General features: G+C 39.9%; 1 protein-coding gene across 11 annotated transcripts in view; it reads left to right on the top strand.

The window, feature by feature from the left end:
• FTCDNL1 (formiminotransferase cyclodeaminase N-terminal like) overlaps positions 1-20,981 on the top strand; it is a 153,545-nt gene that overhangs the window by 59,226 nt on the left and 73,338 nt on the right. For all 11 annotated transcript variants that reach the window (XM_043910462.1, XM_043910463.1, XM_043910461.1 and 8 more), the window contains one exon: positions 12,721-12,906. In XM_043910462.1, coding sequence (XP_043766397.1) covers positions 12,721-12,906 — 186 coding nt within the window. The remainder of the gene's footprint in view (positions 1-12,720; positions 12,907-20,981) is intronic.

Here is a 20,981-nt window from a genome sequence, read left to right on the forward strand (position 1 = left end):
TAATCTGATGATCTACTGATGGGCGGGGTTGAGTGTTTGGCCTCAGTGGCCCAGCCCTGGGGTCTGTGGCCTGTATGGTAGGGTTAATGGTGACCTCCAAGAGGACTTACAGCAAAGAGCACCTGCCAGGACTGCTGCTGCCAATGCCCCTGTCGCTGAGCTGAGCCCCTGACCCCCACCTCCACAGGAGACCCTCCAACACTAGCAGGTGGTTTCGGTTCAGTCTCCGGTGGGCTCACTTCTTTCCTCTGGGTCCTGGTGTGCACAAGATTTTGTTTGTGCCCTCCAAGACTGGAGTCTGTGTTTCCACCAGTCCTGTGGAAGTCCTGTAATCAAATCCCACTGGCCTTCAGAGTCAGATTCCCTGGTGATCGGCAGTCTCTTTATCAGATCCCTAGGCTGGGAAGCCTGACGTGGGGTTCAGAACCTTCCCAACAGTGGGAGAGCTTCTTTGGTGGTATTTTTCTCCAGTTTGTGAGCCACCCACCTGGTGGGTGTGGGATTTGATTTTATTGTGACTGCGCCCTTCCTGTCATCTTGCTGTGGTTTCTTCTTTGTCTTTGGACTGGGGTATCTTTTTATAGTGGGTTCCAGCATCCTTCTCTTGATGGTTGTTCAACAGCTAGTTGCAATTCCGGTGCTCTTGCAGGAGGAGATCAATGCATGTCCTTCTACTCTGCCATCTTGAACCAGAGTATCACAACTTTTTTAGTTAGGCAAAAATTAGTAAGTGTTTTAAAATATAGATAATATATATAGTGTTTATATATATGTATACAAAAGGTTTTGATACAGGCCTTTTGATACAGGCCTTTTGATAAAGGCTTGAGAAAGAAAATTTTAAAAAAAAGAAGAGATGGAGAAATTGGAAATCATTAACTCATGTGTGAATTTTTGACAACCAAAAAGATAGGACTTGTGAAAGCAGGTTACAAAGTTTATTCCATAGCAACACAGTCAAGAAAGAAGGAAGGCCACCTCACTGTTTGCTCCCAGGAAGATGAGGACTGGGGGTGGGCTTTGGGAGGAGAGCATTACAAATAGCACTCGTCTTCCTTTCCCAATTCAACAGTAGCGAAAGGCAGATGAGAAGTGGAAATACTAACTTTATTACTGACAAAACTAATGTGACAGTTTGGCTTACCCACCTGGAGGATTAGACATCCCACCAGTTACAGGCAGCACTAGACAGCGCAGGCCCGACCCTGGCAAGCTAATGGCAAGGAGGAGATGGAGTGGAATGGACGTTTCCTGCTGACAGCTAGCTCCGAAGAAGGAAGAGAAGAGGGAGGAGCAGGCCTCTGTGCACTTCTCTCCCAAACTCCACATCAGGGAATGGGCGTTGGGAAGGAGCACGGCCAAGTGTTGTAATTTCCTAAAGGCTGCAGTAACAAAAGTGCCACAGACTAGGTGATATAAACCCTAAGAATTTATCATCTCACAGTTCTGGGGGCTAGAAGTCCAAGCTCAGGGTGTCGTCACAGGGCTGGTTCCTTCTGAGCACTGGGAGGGAAGGAAGGGTCTGTTCCATTTTGGCTTGTGGATGGCCCTCCTCATGTTCACATGGCGTCCTTCTTGTATATTGTCTGTGTACAAGTTTCCCTTTTTTATGAGGACACCAGTCATGTTGGATTAGGGCCCTGCTCTAATCCGATATGTGACATCATGTTAACTAATTATAGCTCAATGACCCTACTTCCAAATAAGGTCACATTCTCATATCCTGGGGACTATGACTTCTACAGATGAATTTGGCAGCGGCAGAGTTTAAACTCATAACAGCCAGTAAGACCAGCAGTACTCGCTACATGTGGAAATAAACATCAGTAGTGAGCAAGAAGCATTTTCCTTCAAAAGGAGATTTATTTATCTATTTATTATCCCACACATGGTACACTTTATTGAGTTCAAACAGCACAGAGTTCTGACACATGTTATTGACGGTAGATAAAATATTGTTCTCACTGAGTCTATGAAATATTTATTTTTACTTGTTAAAGATATTTTATTATTTTTAAATTAATTTATTTTAATTGGAGGCTAATTACGTTACAGTATTGTGGTGGTTTTTGTCATACGTCGACATGAATCAACCACGGGTGTGCATGTGTCCCCCAGCCTGAACGCCCCTCCACCTCCCTGCCCATCCCATCCCTCTGGGTTGTCCCAGAGCACCGGCTTTGAGTGCCCTGCTTCATGCATCGAACTTGCACTTGTCATCTATTTTACATATGGTAATATACGTGTTTCAATGCTATTCTCTCACATTATCCCACTCTTGGCTTCTCCAACAGAGTCCAAAAGTCTGTTCTTTATATCTGTGTCTCTTTTGCTTTCTTGCATATAGGGTCATCATTACTGTCTTTCTAAATTCCATATATATGCACTATAAGCAGATATATGCATTATATCCATATATATGCATCAAATGCATTCTTTTTTATAGCTGAGTAATACTGCATTGTGTATATGTAGCGCAGCTTCCTCATCCATTCATCTGCTGATGGACATCTAGGTTGCTTCCATGGCCTAGCTATTGTAAACAGTACTGCAATGAACACTGAGGTACATGTGTCTCCTTCAGTTCTGGTTTCCTTGCTGTGTATGCCCAGGAGTGGGATTTCTGGGCTGTATGGCAGTTCTGTTTCCAGTTTTTTAAGAAATCTCCACATTGTTCTCCATAGTGGCTGTACTAATTTGCATTCCCACCAACAGTGTAAGAGGCTTCCCTTTTCTCCACACCCTCTGCAGCATTTATTGTTTATAGACTTTCAGAAGGAGATTTAAAGTGGTGGGCATGGGTGCCTGGAAATGGGCATCCCCTGAGAGGAGATAAAAAGGAGACAGATTGTGGATGGGGGATGGGAGGACTTGCCCTGTTTTGGGGGCAAGTGGTGAGAGGTAGGGCTAGACGTGAGACTACTAAGAGGTTGTTGAGTGTTGACACTGGCCAGTGGCCGGGGAGATGGGAGATGTATGAGAGCCAGACATGCACGAGAAGACCAAACTGCCTCATGAGAACTCTTTGTTTGGCATTTGGGTATCTCTGGTTGGCTGGAAGAGCCACCTTTACCGCCCCTTGCTGTGGGGAGTTGACTTTGTACTGAAGGCTGTTTACACATCGCTGATCCATTGGCCAGCAGGAGGATTCCTGGCCATCCCCAAAGCTTAGCCATGTCTCAGCTGAACTGCTCTTTTGGGGAGTCCCAGCTTCTTAACATCCTCACTGAAAGAGAATGAGAAGTCCTTCTGAAGTGGATGCACTATAAGGAAGCCACAGGCCAATTTCAATCCCACCCACCCTTTACAGTATATATATGCCCACGAGTTTTTGATCCATGTGACCTAAACAGTTATATCACATTGAATGGCTAGACAGAGAAGCCAGATGGTAAGCGGACAAAATAAGGATTTTGGAGTTGAATAAACCTGAGCTCAAACGTAAATGTTCTACTTACTTGCCAACTGACTTAAGGAAAATTGTCTAGTCTCTCTTATAGTCTTTTTTGGTCTTATATCTATACCATGGGGAATAATATCATCCTGTCAGGATGGTTATGAAAAATAATGCCCATAAGTAAAGCCCCTGGTCTCCTGCCTTGCACCAGGAAAGAGCTGTCACTATTTTTGGTGATTCTCTGTGGCCTTATGCAGGGGCTTGCTGAGCAGTGGGGGCCTAGGCTGTCCCCCTCCACCGTAAAGACAGTGGGTTCCTCTTCTCTGCTTTGTGCTATTGAGATTCTAAATAAAATACCTCTTGAGAAAGGGATTGCATGACAAGATGTTTGCAAACCTCTCAGGCAGAAGATCTGTGAAGTGCTTTCAACTCTAAAATTCTAAGTCCTGTAGTAGACAGCTTCTTCCATGTCAGTTCTTATCTTGCAGAATGGTATTCGGCTCCTATTTCAGAGAATTGCTATGCAGGTAAATGAAGAGGTGTTTGTGAGCATCCCAGCAGTGTTGGAGTGCCTGTTGTGTTTCCATTTACCATCGGACAGGCTATGGGGACTGTAGGAGAAGCATAATAGAGCTCCTCCCCGCCAAGAAAGCTGGGCCATGAAATCTGCACATGAAACAGGAGCAAGCACCCGTTTGTTGTTGTGTACATGGGGCACAATAAAGCAAGTGGCTGAATGCAGTGTAAGTTCCACATGTTAGGTCACTCAAGGAAGCGTAATTCTTTAAAGAGAGAGTATCATATCTGCACGAAATCTGCAGCATATTCTCCACAAAGGAATAACAAGAAAGTATATGTTATATGCAAGGAAACAGTAAGATTCTTGGGTATAAAGATCTGTGTGTGTGGGAATTCCCTGGTGGCCTAGTGGTTGGGATTCCAGGCTTTCACTGCCGTGGCCCACGATCCGTCCCTGGTCGGGGAACTGAGATCCAACAAGCCACGTGGCACCACCAAGAAATAAAGACTAAACAGTAAATGCATGTACGCATGCGTGCTATGTTGCTTCAGTCCTGTCTGACTGTGTGTGGCCCTATGGACTATAGCATGTCAGGCTTCTCTGTCCATGGGATTCTCCAGGCAAGAATCCTGGAGTGGGTTGCTGTGCCCTCCACTAGAGGATCTTCCTGACCCAGGGGTCGAACCCGCATCTCTTATGTCTACCTTCATTGGCAGGCGGGTTCATGTATTTTTATGGATACCTATATTGCCATGCAATTATATGATTTGCTAAGGTTTTTGGGGCACATGAGGATAGGTCCAATTTTTTCATTCTGTAGCTGGAAAACAGACCTAGAAATATTAAGAAATACTCATAGTTTTCCATCAAGATAGCAACAGAACAGAGGATCCTCACAACTGTTTATTTACTCGACCTTGCCTAGAACTTTTTGTTCTCTTTTTCAAAATTTCAAACATTACAGATGTGGTTAAAGTTCACCTCTGTCCATCAGCTACATCCCTGCCGAGTTACGGCATAGTATGCTCACATTCGGTGAAGAATTTTCCCCATACTCTTATTTCTACCTATGTATACACTCAAAAGTCCAATATAGTACTTGTTGTATATGTTTGTAGTCTAAATACTATTGTACTATCACTTAAAATTTTTTTATTTTATTTTTTAATTGAAGTGTAGTTGATTTACAATTGTTAGTTTGAGGTATACAACAAAGTGATTGTGTTTTATATATGTATAGTGTATATATCATATATATACATATAATATTTAAGATTCTTATATACTATAATTTTTATATTCAGCAAGATATCATGGAAATCTATCTATCTAGTTCATTCCCTTTAACTGCTATGTAGTTATCATAATATGCATATATCATATTTTTTCTATTCTATTTATTGACATTCAGGTTGTTTCTCATTTTTTCCAACACAAATAATGTAGCAGTGAACATTCTTGAATATACTTTCTTGTATACAAATGTAAGGATTTCTTTAGAGCAAAAAAAAAAAAAAGGAATGGAATCTTTAGCTACAAATATTTCAAAATATTTTCACAGATTAATTTTTATATGAAAATCAAGTGCTTATTCTGACCTTGTTTCTGTTAATACATAACAAGTTTTTTTCTTTACATTTTATCTTTTACTGACATGCCAATGGTAAATTGACAGCTCAGAGACACAAGTGAAATGACGTTCTTTTAGCAAGTACTATTCATTTTGAATTACAGACGCTGTTGTCAGCATAGCATTATTTGCAAGCTTATTTGTCCTTTAGAAAGGAGACGCGATAGAGTCAACAGTAGCATCCAGTGATACGCAGCAGCAGTTTTGCGCCCCCCCCCCCCCAAACCCGGCTAAATTGTTTTCTGCTCCCTCAAGAAAGAACAGGCCACAGAATGTGTCAGTAGAAATTCAATTTAGGAATTGCACTTGATCTTGTTTTTCAGCATAATGTTTCTGTTCTTTCATCATAAAGATCAGCTGCATTTTATTTTTTTCCAGTCCCTTAGAATAGCATCCAGTTCTAGTCAGCATGTTTAATGTACTTCTCAATGATGTTCTAGCACAATAAATTTTCGTATCTCGTGCATGTGTACATATGGTAAAAATTTCTTCAAGTTCTAGCCATGTGGGGGAGGAATATTGTGGTTGCTTTGTTAATGCAGTGTTTGTGTTGGAGTGGTTACGGCCTTGCGCTGTAACTCTCAGCGCTGGGCATAATGAGATGGCTTTGATGGTGGCGTAAGAGTCTGGTGGGATGGTCACAGCTTCACACTTCAAAGCCGAGCATATGGGGCGAATACTGGGTAGCTTTGTGCTCTTTGGGGATGGTTGGGAGACAATTCTTAACAGCTCTGTTTAATGAAGACTTTGGAAAAGAAACACTCCATCTTTAAAATAATTTTGAATTGCAAAGAGAGAAATTACCACCACCCCCCTTCCATAGACTAAACTAAGAATAATTTTTCCTAGTCTGCACTTAATTAGAGAGAGTAAAGCATCACAACTACACTGTATTTTCAAATGTCTTCTTTTTCAAAGTAGTGTAGCAAGATTAATCGGCCAGTTTTATTTTAGGTATGTGTATGAATTTAGGCAAAAACTTTTAGGGCTATCTGTTTTACCATCTGAGAGATTTTTATGGCTTCTGGTAGAGAATCTTTTTTTTTTTCCTTCTCATTAAAAAATACATAAATAAAAAAATCAACTAAACAAGAAACTTGGCTATATTAAGATAGCTATACTAAAACTAGAGGATGCTTGTAAGATTTCAAGTCTAGCACTCAGCTTAATTTTTAGATTCTGTGCTTTTTTTCCCTCTGCTTTTTATTGAGTGTGAGGTGATGGGGTTGAAAAATACACTTTTTGATTGGTATGTCCTGATGAGAATGTGTCAGTAGGCTTTTTTGAGTATCATTAGAGTTCTGGTTTAAAAATAATAATAATAAGCCTTACTTTCAGACTGTGGGCCAGGGGAAATAGAATTTATCTATTCCTAGTGGAAAGGGAATGACAGGCTTGAGGTTTTTCCTAGCTGTGCATTTTGACTGCTATCAAAAATGTAACAAAACCAAGCATATCAGTTATGTTCCTTGAGCTTCTGAAATGCAGTTTCTGTTTAACAGTTAAATCTTAACTCCATTTACATCAGTAGTCCTGAAATGCTCCTGAAAGAAACAAAAGCAGAAAGAGAAAGAATGATGTCAGATACTTCTGTAGACATGAAGTAAGGCAGGTGAATACATTTAATAAAATGGTTTCTTAAATACTGTCTTAAATATTGTACATTCTCAATAAAATACTACGTTTCAGGCACAGTTGAGTCCGTTACAGGCTCAGAAGTAAACATTCATGTTAGGGATATGAAACTCCGGTCACACTGTGCTGAGGACACTTTCTCCTTTTGCAAAGAGGAGTAATCAAACTAATAGAAGTCTCTAGAGGTAAGGCTGTAAATGATAGTTATACATGTGTAGAAATGACAAAAAATCATTTTCAAGTACAGAAGATCAGCTAACCATAAAGGTTGCATTATGTTTTAAAATACTGTCATTGAATCAGCCTTTTTAGAATATGACTAGTGAAAATGGAAAGATCAGAAATACAAATAATAGTGGTAGGGAAAAGTTGTCAAGAATGGCAGAGAAACTAGGGAATACTGGTCTTTTAATAAAGAGCAATTTAGGAAGCTGCGGTTTTGCTTTATCTGTTTCAAGCCAGCAGGATGACATCATACTCTGTTGGCACAAGGCGAGTCAGATGTTTTCCTCTCTGACGTTACTGACTGTCTCAGGTGCTCTGACAGCTGGGGGCTGGAAGACGGTGCGTAAAACGTGATGCCGGTGATGGAAAACTGATCCCATGGCTTCTCACTAGGGATGCATCGTGTGCCTGCTGGTCTTAAACCCTGTTCTCGTTTTGTTAGCATCACGTGTAGGTTGGGAATGGATGCTGCTCTTTCGGGTTTGCAGCGTCCAGCACCTGCAAAGTGCTTAGGAACCAAATTCAATTCATTCAACTTAACAAATGTTGATTGTTTAGGGAGTTTGAAACCTAGCTGGAGGAAAAAAGTCCACGATTAACTATATAATACAAGTAGATTAGATTTGATGTTCTATCAATAAAAGCTGTACTACATGTATTCTCTAGGCAAGAATACTGGAGTGGGTAGCCATTTCCTGCTCCAGGGCATCTTTGCGACCCAAGGATCAAACCCAGGTCTCCTGCACTCCAGATGGATTTTTTTTTTTTTTTTTTTACTGTCTGAGCAACCAGGAAGCCCACTGTATGAACATGAGAGGGAGAGATGCAATCAGTGGAGGATGGGGGAGTGCAGTGACAAAGCTGGGGGAAGTCCAGACAGTGGAGGACAGGGGAGGGCAACGGCAGAGCGGGGAGACGTTCAGAAGTTCTGGTTTCTTGGGACTCGTGGAAAATGTGGAAAGTCCCTGCTCTGGAAACGCCTGATTCCACTGTTGGGGGAACACCCGATTTACAGGAAACACACACAGAACTATTCCTTTAAACAATGCCACTCACCTAAAAACTGTGAGACTTGAGCTTTAAGATTCAATGGTTTTATCTTCTTTAACAGGCCTGTTTGTTTGCATGATGTGAGCGTTTGTAATTATAGTACAGGGGATAATTTTTACATAGATTAATTGTGAAAATAAAATATAAAATTAAAACCCTTTTTTAAAATGCAGTTCGTATAACAAGTAAAATACCTTGCTAGCAAGTATTCTTCTTTGAGACATTTGAGATTTGAGACAAATTTAAGACATTTCTCTGAAATTCAGGCAATCTAATTTACTCTTCAACGGCATTACAAATAGTTAACCTTCCATGGGCCTTTGGGTTACAGTCATTGGAAACATAAAAGTTACTTCCTTGAGTATGAAGAGTATAGTGTACTATCTCTAAAGCTAAATGTTATTTTGGCCTTGGTTGTCTTTCATTGCATGAGAATAATGAAATGTCTTATTCATTATCATAAGAATACAAATTAAGAATTTATAAGAATAAAATTTCATTGCTGCTGCTGCTAAGTCGTTTCAGTCATGTCCGACTCTGTGCGACCCCATGGACTGCAGCCCACCAGGCTCCTCTGCCCAAGGGATTTTCCAGGCAAGAGTACTGGAGTGGGTTAAGAATAAAAATTAAGTTTGATTCTTTCCATCATGAATTGCTGGAGAAGAGATAATGGTAGAGGAGTGTTGTTTAAATATGTGGAAATTTTGAGTAAGTAGGGACATACCAATCCAGGAAGGTATTCAGAATTTCCAGAATTCAGAACAGTGGGGTAGGCTTGAAGAGGGGAAAGGAAGCAATGTGTACTGGGTACTGTGCACCCAGCATTGTCTTCAATCCATGCTTTTCTAATCTTTATCTAATCTTAATCTCTCTATCCATTCTGTGGGATAGCTTCTTTTCTTTCTTGTTTCTTTACTTCCTTTATTTTTTTTCGTTTCCTCTTTCTTTATCTCCCTCTTTTATCTTTTAGTTTTATTAAAGGTTTTTTTAAAGCAGGTTTCAGAAGTCATATTCCTTCACCCTGGCTTATTTAAAATATCTAAGCAATGTGGACATATTTTTATATCACCACAATGCCAGTATCCATCAAAATGATCATTTTTTTGGTACCATCTAATATCCAGTATGTAATCCAAGCAAACGTCTTTCTGTGATTGGCTTGTCTGAATCTGGATCTGTATGTGATTCACACATAGAGGTGATTGTTGTATCCCTGTCTCTTTTGATATAATCCAGTTCCCCACACGCACCACCACCCCCCCTCCCACCCCCACCAACACCTTTTTCCTTCTGATTCACTGGTTGCAGAAACTGGCTCAGTTGTGCTATGGAATTCCCACATTCTGGATCTGTTTGCTCCGTGGTGGTATAAAAAATGTAATTTGTATCTTTATCCCTCTCTTTTCCTACAAACTTCAGGTTAGCCCCAGAGGTTTGATTGGCTTGAAGAGTTTTTTGTTTTTTGGCAGAAGTTCTTCATAGGTAGGCAGTGAGTTTTGTATGTATCCTATGAGGAAGCCATAGTGTCTGGTTATCTCACATCTAGTGATGTAAAGATGAACTCCCTTTGTTCGTAATTGACTTTTCAGGAGGGTTTCATCCATTGATGATCTTTGCCCTGAAACAGTTATTTTCTTAGGAGATCCAAAATAGTGATCTTCTAATACTTTCTTCCCTGATGCTGGGAGGGATTGAGGAAAAGGGGACGACAGAGGATAAGATGGATGGATGGCATCACTGACTTGATGGGCATGAGTTTGAGTAAAGGCCGGGAGTTGGTGATGGACAGGGAGGCCTGGCATGCTGCGATTCATGGGGTCGCAAAGAATCAGACACGACTGAGTGACTGAACTGAACTGAATACTTTCTTCCACATTTATTAGTTAAGAGGTTTTTTCTCAGTTAAAAAATCTTTCCCTCATCAGTTCAGGCTATCTGGCTACCCTGAAATACAGTTTATATAGGAAAGGGAAGGTAAATTTTTATTTTTGTTCCTTTTAATCATCAGATTTCTAGATAAGGATTTGGTGCTTTAAAGGAAGATTTTTTTTTTTAATTTTTTCATCTTATAGATAGAGAACTTGAAACTCAGAGATGGCAAAAAAAAAAAAAAATTGCTCAAGATCTCAAACAGCTATTAAGGAATAGAAATGGTATTCAAACCAGTATCTTCTGGCCTCAAAAGCTTGTGCTATTTCTACTATGTACCCCTGACCTCAATCCTGTCAACTGCTACTGCAACCATCTTTGTCCCTTGCTTTGCTCTTTAGGAACCAGCTTCAAGGCTCCTTCTTTAGATCACTGCGGGCTTTGTACGCTTATGCTGTACTCCAGAGCTGTGACTCCAAGTGGAGGCGCTGGCCTGTCTAGGTCAGGAGCTGGGCCAAGCCAGGAGACAGGTCACATTGTCTCTACTTAGGAGAGGCTTTCCCATCACAGTTTGTGCTTTAGGCTCCTGCAGCAGCCAAAGTGTGAGTCACTCTGAGTTACGGTTGGACCAAACATCAGTGATGGGAACAATTTGGAGAGTCGTCAGATGTTAAGATGTCTTAACTAACTCTTCTAAACCACTTTCCCTTTCTTCTGCCACCCTAGCTCTCTGCCATTCCAGATTTGAGGGGAGTATTTAGGTAACTGCCTAAAGATTATCCTGCAATTCCTAAAGCTCTGTTGACTGTGTCCCTGGCATCTGGCCCCAACCACCCCCTAGAAACCTGTGGTCCATTAGTATCTTAAAGTAGTGTTAAAGAAGCAGAGATCACTTAGGAAATTTGGGAGATTTTCTTGGCTTTGTGGTGTCAACAACATCATGGGATTTCTAATGCTGGCGTCCCTACTTGACTCAGAGAAAGAACATTTCCCTAGATTTTGTATGATGCAGAGGTACAAAATCTTTTTTTAATGTCCTCCACATTTCACACCTCCCAATCAACGTGGCAGTCTACCTTATAAAGAAACAAATACCAGACTTCAGAATTGCAGTTTGAGGTTTCCTATGCTTGTTGTGGCTAAAGGCTCCGTCTCAGCCTTGGATGTCCCGTGATGCACCTCTAAATCAAGGAGGCCCACACTCTTGCCGTCCCAGGCCAGCACCCAAACTCCCTAAATACCTACAATAAAAACCTAAAATAAAACATCAGGAAAATAAATTATGTTATCTCTATCGTTGCTTACCAGGTACTATACTTAGTGACATGAAAACAGCAGTTCCCTGAAGCAGTTCTCTAGAAAAAAATAGGAAAGCAATTCTGTAATCTACCTTGAGAAGATAAGGTCAGAGACAGAATCTAGATATAAAAGTGGAAGAAGAAGGTGAAAAAGCATTGATATTCAGAGTAGCCTCCATGAAATTGTATTTAGATACTAGGCTTCTTACAGAATATCTGTCCCAGGGCTGCTATCTAGAAGGACTTTCTGTGATGATGGCAATGTTCTGTATATATGCTGTTCAATAGGGAGCCCACGTTTGGTTACTGAGCGCTTGAAATGTGGCTACTGCAACTGAAAAAAACTTACTGCATTTTAATTAATTAAAATTAAAATTTAATGGCACATGTAGCTAGGAGTTGCCATATTGGACAGTGCAGATCTGACCCTCGTATTCTTAAATTTTTCTTTCTTCTAACAGTATACACATTTTGAAGCTGTTATAAAATTGTTCAAAAATTGAAGGTACTGATTTCCTTCATCTTGGTGATAAATTTTCCTTATGGAATTAGATTTGTAATGGCTTAGAAATTCTAGCCTCCTTTAAAGTATCAAGTGTTGCTCAGTGGTGTTCCACTCTTTGCGACCCATGAATTGTAGCACACCAGGTCCCTCTGTCCTTGGAATTCTCCAGGCAAGAATACTGGAGAGGGTTGCCATTTCCTTCTCTAGGGAATCTTCCTTTGCCCTTTTTCAGGGGATCTTCCTGACCCAGGGATTGAACCCAGGTCTCCTGCATCACAGACAGATTCTTTACCATCTGAGCCGCCAGGAAAGCCTTGTACATAAATTTTTATTATGAGACTAACCAAGGAAAAGTTAATTTGCTCAAACTTTGAGTTTTAAAATTTGTGTGAATTATATACCCTTTAGTGGTGATGGTTATAACAGTGATGGGAATGCACTTAATGTGACTAAACTGTACACCTAGAAATGGTTAAAATGGTAAATTTTGTGTTAAGTGTATTTTACCACAATAAGGAAATTCTGTGCTTTGTTTTCTGTCACCAGGACTGATTTTAATTTAGTCTTGTTAAAATTTCCTGCTGCCCGTAGGCCTCGCTGAGAATCTGGTCCTGAGTATTCCTGGCTGCAGCGTGTTTCTCTTTGGTGAGGCTGACCTGCCCGAGAAGCGCCCCCTTGTCCAGAGAAGGAAGCAGCTGGGCTGGTTCACAAGGAGGGATTTCAGCACTCTTAAGCCTGACCTGGGAGCTGCACCTGCCAGAAGATGTGGTTTGACGGGTTCGCAGTCTGGATTTTTTTTCTGCTTTGGTTTTTAAACTTGAGAATCCTGAGGTTGCCTTCATTTGGTCTCTCCCACATAATGCAGGAAGGTTACAGCTGGAACTTTCTTGACTAGCTTGAAGGTCTCCTCTCAGCTCTTTCTACTTGCGCCTTCATGAGCCACTCGGGGAGGCTGGAAGCCCTCATTGGATACTCGATAAGAGCCCCCAAGAGGGATGTTCAAGATAGATTATGAGCCCTGCTCATCAGTGGCTGCACTGATGATGAGAATGGTTATCAGTGGGATGATGGGTCCTGGTGGCCAGGCATGAGGTTGCATCTGGAGATACCTGGCGGCCCAGGATGTGGGTGTAGCTTGCTTTTAGCTGGTGGGAAGGGCTTTCAGTACTTAAACATCCAGTGTCCAGGCTGATGCTTACACCTGACGGTCGGTGGTGGAGGCACCCTGGAGAGAGGCTTTCCTACACTGCGGGCTCTAGAACAGTGAGAACAAACACAGGGAGCGGTATCCTCCCTTGCCCTGATCACATCCGCTCTTGTCTCTCTCTGCTCCTCCTTCCCACTCCTGGCTTAGAGCATATCTTCAGCAAAGGCAGTGGCACCCTCTCAAAAACTCCATCCCCACTTGCTGCAGTTCACCATCCCAGGTCCATTTATTTGGGTCTTGATTCTTTTATCCTCTAATATCTTCTGTAGGGATCACTAGTTAAACCATGTTAGGTCACATTTTGGTAGTTAATATTTTAGCTGTTACTAAAATACTAGGTCCCAAGAAGCAAGAGGTGGGCAACCATAAGAAACACATTTCCTCAAGGCACAGTTACACATAGGCTTTTGGTTACGAATCCCTGGTGCAGAATTCTGCTCTCAAACCAGTGACATCTGTCATCAGCTAGAGCGGTGCAGTGAAAAGAGTACGGGCTTTGACAGTGAAAGCCGCTCAGCTGTGTCCCGCTCTTTGTGACCACCCCGTGGACTGAAGCACAGCAGGCTCCTCTGTCTATGGAATTCTCCAGGCAAGAATGCTAGAGTGGATTGCCATTTCCTTGTCTAGGGGATCTTCCTGACTCAGAGATCGAACCTGGGTCTCTTGCATTACAGGCTGATTCTTTACCATCTCAGCCACCAGCAAAGCTCAGATTGCAGACTTTGAGGCTATGCTCAAATCCTGACCTTGCTCTTCATTGGCCATGTGACTTTAGAATGTTCCTTAGCTCAATAAGCCTCAGTTCCCATATCTTTAAAATGGCCATATTAATTATTTTTCCCTCATGAGACTGTAAAGTTTAAATGATGGCTATTAAGTGCCAAACGTGGTACCAAGGGACCATTTTTTCCTTCCGTTTAGAGAAAAGATTTATTTAAAAAGTGATTATAAGTGTGTTCTAGTCTTTACTTGTGGAAAAAAAGGAAGAATCTGATTTGAACCCTGCCAACTTGAACCTCACATATTTTCCCACGATTTGTTTCACAAATGGGGAAGTGTAAGTTTGTGACTAAGTTTTCAGAAAGCTATTTCCTGGTTTCTAATTTGAGCCTCGCTGAAGACCGAAAGGATTATTACACAAACCTAGTCAGCACAGTGCCGGGTGACTGAGATTACAGTTAGAGGACGGGAGTTAGAAGCAGGAATCCTAGTACTGGAGAACAGAACTGGATTTAGTGCTGGGTTAGACAGTCCCTGGGAAAACTTAACTCTCATTTCTGCCGTGTGGTGGGGCTGAATGGGTTGGTGTTTGGGAGGGACTTTAACCTGCTCTGAGAAGCATATCCGAGTTAAAACCTGAATGTTCGTGGTATCACGAATCATGTTCAGTCTTCTAAGAGCAGACTCAGTTTGTGATCATTTAAACCAAAGTGAACAGTGCTCCCCCCATCTCACTTAATGATTGTCTGATAATCTCACCTGTTTTACATTGTTTGTTTGGAATGGACAACCCATTGGGGATTTTGATTCCTTTTCTATTTTTTACTCCACATGGAGATCTGTGATTTACATGGAGAATTTCATCAACATCTGAAAATCCTAAGTTTACTTTAAAATGCCAAGATTGACACAGATATGTTTAAAAGATGGTATTTTAAAGGTAATATTTGCACTGGTAAAGATGTAGTCAGAGGCACTCATGTGACTAATGGTAGCATCAGTTGGTATAAACTTTTTGGAAGTGAGTTGGTGATGTGTATCAAAAGCTCTAAAAATATATGTAGCTGCTTTGCAGAAATTCTAGTTCTAGATTTATCTTAAGTAAATAGATTTATTCCTGAGGAAGCAATAAAAGGTACATGTACTTATGTACCAGTATGTTTATCAAAGAGCTATTTATAATAATAAATACTGGAAATAATATAAATGTTCAGAATTTGAGAGTGATTAAATAAACTATGGAATACCTTGGCAAGAGACCATTATGCAAGCAATTAAGTGTGAAGGTTTGGAGGAATTTTTAGACAAGTGGAAAATACAGTAGAAAATACAATGTAGAGAGAATTTTTAATTTATTAATTAACACAACGAATATTTGTTAAGTACCCAAATGTGCCAGGCACTATTATCAATGGGAAAAATAGAATTTATTTGCCTTCAAAGAATTTATATTCCAGTGGAGAAGGGGTGAAGAGAACAAAAAGAGAAACAATAAGTTACAAGCTTAATAAATAATTAATTATATGATATGTTAGGTAATAAGTGTTGCTGTTCAATCACTAAGTCATATCGTGCTCTTTTGTGACCCCATGGACTGTAAGCCCACGAGGTTCCTCTGTCTATGGAATTTTCCAGGCAAGAATACTGGAGGGGGTTGCTGTTTCCTTCTCCAGGGGATCTTCCCAACCCAGGGATCGAACCCAGGTCTCCTGCATTGGCAGGTGGATTCTTTTCTGCTGAGCCATGGGGGAAGCCCCTAGAAAATATATGCTACAGCCAAAAAAAAAGAAAAAATCAGGCAGGACAATGGACATCATGTGCCTGGAATGGGAGTAAACCATGGTTGTCAGATGGGATAAACGAAGTAGGCCTCGTTGTGAAGGCAGCGTTGGAGTAAAGACTAGGAGAGAGGCAGTTGGCCCTGTGGAAATGTGGACAGGAGACTCAGACGGAAGGGACATCCAGGGTCAAGGCCAAAGGATATAAAGCAGTATAGTGATTTCAGTATTGTAAAATATATATGCACCTATTTATTTTATTTATCTTATATGTTTGTAAGGAAAGGAAATTCTTAAAGCTTCCAACTTATTTTCACTATTTCTCTAAATTGATCTTGTTATTATTGCCATCATCTTTCTTAAAGGGCAATTATTGAGGTTTATCATGTCTGTAGAAGCTGGATTGCAGTGCATTCATTCATATTGCTGACGAAAGGGTCAAATAAGAAAGGAAAAGCAGCACAAGTTTTCCCCCATATGTCTTTTTTGCTAATATCTCCTTTCAAGTGGTAGGCTCTTTACTTTATGCAAAAGACATGAAAATTGTAAGTTGCCAAGTTTAGGTAGACTGTTACTCCTTGAGGGACTCAATTTAATAGGCTCAAAGCAGATTCTAATAGAACATTAAAGTGTTTCAGAGAGGAACATAGATATAATATAGATAAATGGTTTCATGAACAAGATTGTAATTCGAATTTAAGTCACATGATCAACTGAAATCTTAGATTACCTTACTTGCCCAAATTATCTGTTAAGAAACGCTTATGTAAGACGGAGTAAAATGGTTTCATTTTTAAAAGTAATATCTATTGCAGTAGAATTTCTAGCACCTTTGTCACTAGGGTAGAAATATTATTCATCTAATTTTTCAACAAGCTTAGTTCCCAACCATGGCAATTTCCCTCATTTTTAAATTTAATGGCTTTATATATTTTTCTAACATTCTTTATTTACATCAGTATTTCTCAACATAATTTTCCGCTCCTCCCATCAAAACAGAAAAGCTTCAACACATTGTTTCTATGTTTATTTCTTTTCCTAAAAAATTTAAATAGAAATGATTGGTGCTATGAACTGAACACTTACAGTTAACTTTCCAGTGACAAATTAATCTATACAGTACCCAAAAGGAAGCAGAATCTATAAGGGAACAGGTTTCTGTTTTGAAGTTCCTTGAGAATATTATAAACAGAAGAGAAAAAAGTGAGCTCAGAAATGATTAACACCCAGAGTCAGTGCCAAACACACAAAATCTTTTAAACCAAATTCCTTTTAAAAGTTTGTAGTTGGCCAGCTCATGAGGAACATAAATAAGGACAAAGCAGTAATAGTTGATACTTTTAGATCTATAAATAAATACTTTATACATATATATTTTAAAACCCTAAACATGTATGGGATAATTTAAACACTGCTGGCTGATATATTGTATGACTGGCCTGCATATCTGCATCATTGTTTAAAAATGAGGGACAGTTCTTTGAACTGCAGTTTCACATGATGCCATAGGAATCATAGATGGAGGTAATTGGCACATCTTGGGATCAGGGACTTGTGTTTAGTTATTTCAGTGGGTTACTGAGAGCTGCCCCTGCTTACTTCTTTCTCTCTGAAATGAGAAACTGCAGCATCAGGCACTTTTCTTAACATTGAATAATGCCATTTACTGCATACCCCAAATTTTACCTAGTCTTTGAAAAATAATTTCTAGCCTTAGAATGAGTCCTGTTTTCAGGAGGCTATACCTGTAATTTTCTATGTTTGCTTGTAAATCTGTTTGGGATGATGGAAGATGAAAGTCTCAATGTGTAATGAAGTGTGTCACCCGTAATTGAAACATGAAGGACTATGTCTCTGCATAAGCTAGTGAAAGGCACTTTTCCATAGAAAACCTGGGGGCAGGGAAGTCGCCTGAGGTTGCTTTCACCTGGGCTGGCTTTATTCCATGATGATGTTAACATGTATCTACCTCTGTGATTTCATCTCTGAATCGCTGTTACTCTGAAAGATTCAGAGTTGAGAAATTGAGGCTTACGGTTCCTCACAGAGTGGGAAAATGTCACAGCTATTTTGCAGAAAGACAGCTGAGCAGAGGCAGTGTCCCTGAAGAAGTGGAACTTGCACTCAGACCCCTGGGGAGCCGTTCCCAGCCCTGTGCCGCAGCGTCACTTAGCCTTCTCTTCTGTGGATTTGGCCACATGCACAAGAGTCCTGCCTTCTTCCCGCCATGGGAGTATTGGACTTAGCAATTATGTTTGCGTTTTATGGCTTTAGTCATCAAATGTCCTGTTTCAGCTGTGGTTTCTCTTTAATACATGTTCTAAAAAATGTAAAATCCCGATATGTAATGATGACTAATTGCTTTCAGCGTAGGAACAGCTGTCTGTATTTTTGAACCTGGGTTCCAAGGCTGTCGTCTTGCTCTGTTTGTTACCCTGAAGCAAGGCCCACAGTTAGGCTAGGTTTTATCTTTTGTTTAGCCTTCATGTTTTTATACCCAGGAACCTGCATGGTTCCTGGCACTCAGCAGGTTTCAGTAAAAACATATTTAATAAGAGAGCCGCACATTAGTTCATGAGAATCTCTTTATTTATTCAATCTGTAATGCAAAGTTCTCTCTTCAGACATAAAAATGCAAAATACTCTAAAACACCACCTTGGCTCCCTCCTTACGCATCTTTTAAAGCTAAGCCATCAAAGCAGAGCTTAATATAATAAGCAGAACTTTTAAATACATCCCTTAGCAAACTTCTGACCCCCTAAAACAAAACCCCTTCTGTTGGAGGAAAATATTGAGAATCTTTTCACCATTAATTGATTGAAGGTGATGGTGCCTGGAACAATTTTTGAGAACAAGTTTGATCTAAAAGGAAAAAAAAATGTGTTTTTTCTGAGTGCTGCTTTTCCATTTTTCTAATGGGCTCTTCACTATTGTTTTGTCTGAATGCAGTTTTTTATTTGTGTTATTCCAGACGTGGTCCTACCACAAGCATCTTTAAACCAGACATTAATAGCATAGTTCACAGTCATTACTGCCAGTGCTCAAACACAAATATTGCATTTGTGTTTGTAAAAACTACACATCAGATGTTAATTAAGTGCATTTGTTTTTTTTATGCTTAAACAATCTGGCATAAAGAGTTTACATCTATATCAGTTCACCATAAGGTCTCTACAATATCTGAATCACCAGCCGTACAGTATATGATAAATACAGTGTTTCCACACAGGAAAATAACAGAATTGTCAGGAAAACATCAGGCCTGTTATATTTCCCTGTGAAATAATAGCAACTGAATCTCAGTTTCTTTTTGATAAAAAAAAGTATTTAACTAGGAGTAAACACCAATATTTAGAATGATAAATTTTTCATTAAAGAACACATGGAAAGTGAAATCATACCAAAGATTTTTTTCCTTGTTTTTAGCTTGCTTCAGGGCGTTGTGACAGTTGCTTTGGAATAAAATTGGAATTTCAGCTTTGCAGTGAGATTCATGCTGCCGCCAGAGCAGCCGAGTGCCAATCTGCGGGAGGCAGGAGCCGAGCGAAACCGCAAACTGAGAAACAAACTTTCACATCAGGTTTCTAATTTTAGAGCAAAAAATGGAATTACTTTAATTATATGACATTTAACTGGAAATACGATTTGCTGGGATTAATTGCCTCCCTTAATTAAAAAATTTTACTAAGTTTAAATTAGCATAAAAAGTCAAATCCAGCATCTTAAGTAAGGTCAGTGGGACTGCTGGATTTAAATGCAGAATTTGATTGATTAGAATTGGATCACCATATTGGTGTTGGACTTGGGAAGGATTAAATGGAAGAATTAGAAACGTGTGCATTTGGGCAGAAAACAGTTTCTCTCTTTTTCCTTCTTTCTTTCTTCTTTTCTTCCTTCCTTTCTTCTTGTCTTTTTTTCTTCCTTTCTTTCTTTTTCCTAAGGCAGAAATGGATCATGGCCTTATAACCCCTCAAGGTGAAAACCACTACCTGCTTAGACCAGAAACTTCTCAGCTTCATTGACTTGTCTCTGCTTAAGTAAGACATAGTGGTAAAGCAAAATCAGGTATTGTGTAGCTAAAGCTCAATAGAAGAGTTTAAAATACACATAACAAGGACATACACCAAAAGTATCATTCTGTATATAAGTGATTACTCTTACTTTATTCAAAGTGAAGTCGAGTGAAGTCCCTCAGTCATATCTGATTCTTTGCGACCCCATGAACTATAGCCTACCAGGCTCCTCCATCCATGGGATTTTCCAGGCAATAGTACTGGAATGGGTTGCCATTTCCTTTTTCAAAAGAGAATACAGAAGTTACTTCTTATGTTTAATTTTATTTTTCTAAGAAATAATTAATTTTAAAGTATGCTTTTGAAGGAATTTTTTAAGTAGAGTTTTATTTTAATTGATTAAGTCAGTGTTGGGACAAGTGAATTCTTTGTGACACTCGTGCTCTGGACTTAACATCTAAATTTCTTATACATTTAATAATTTATCTTAGATAAACTATTGTTTATATTATCTTTTATCTTAGGTAATAAATTCATTTATTAGCAAGAGTGATCAATTTTAGAAACTCTGTGACAAAAGGGACAGTTATTGGGCACATGGGGATAAAAGGTGCCTTGCAATCTGCTAGAGGATTTAGAAGAAGTCCTGTCCCATGTATTTAGGGATCAAATGGTCCATGCTACCATATTGTCAGAAGGAGAGGCCCTGGGTCCATATGAATGAACTTGCCTTGAAAGTGACTTGCTCCCCCCAAGCTGATAAATTACACATAAATATCTGAATGTTGACTAGGCATATCAAAGTTCTGGAATAGCAGAGCACAATAGGCCCAATAGATATTTTGAATAGTACTTAGTATAAGCCCCCCCATATGAAACTCTATATATGTATATTTATATACACACACACATGCATACTTTTCAGCAAAATGTGAGCATGATCTAGCTATTTGTTTGAATAGTGATAAAGGTGAGACCACTTCTTGAATCAGAATAGGGTATGTGTATCAGATACAGGCAATGGGATTTTTGTAACACTACCTGTTCAGGGGTAGAGGAGAGAGAAACTATGCTTGGATGCTTTCAATTAATGAATGACATTAGCATTGACCAAAAAAAATGTCCAGTTGTAC

The sequence above is a fragment of the Cervus elaphus genome, chromosome 8, assembly GCF_910594005.1.
Source record: "Cervus elaphus chromosome 8, mCerEla1.1, whole genome shotgun sequence".
Lineage (NCBI taxonomy): Eukaryota > Metazoa > Chordata > Mammalia > Artiodactyla > Cervidae > Cervus > Cervus elaphus.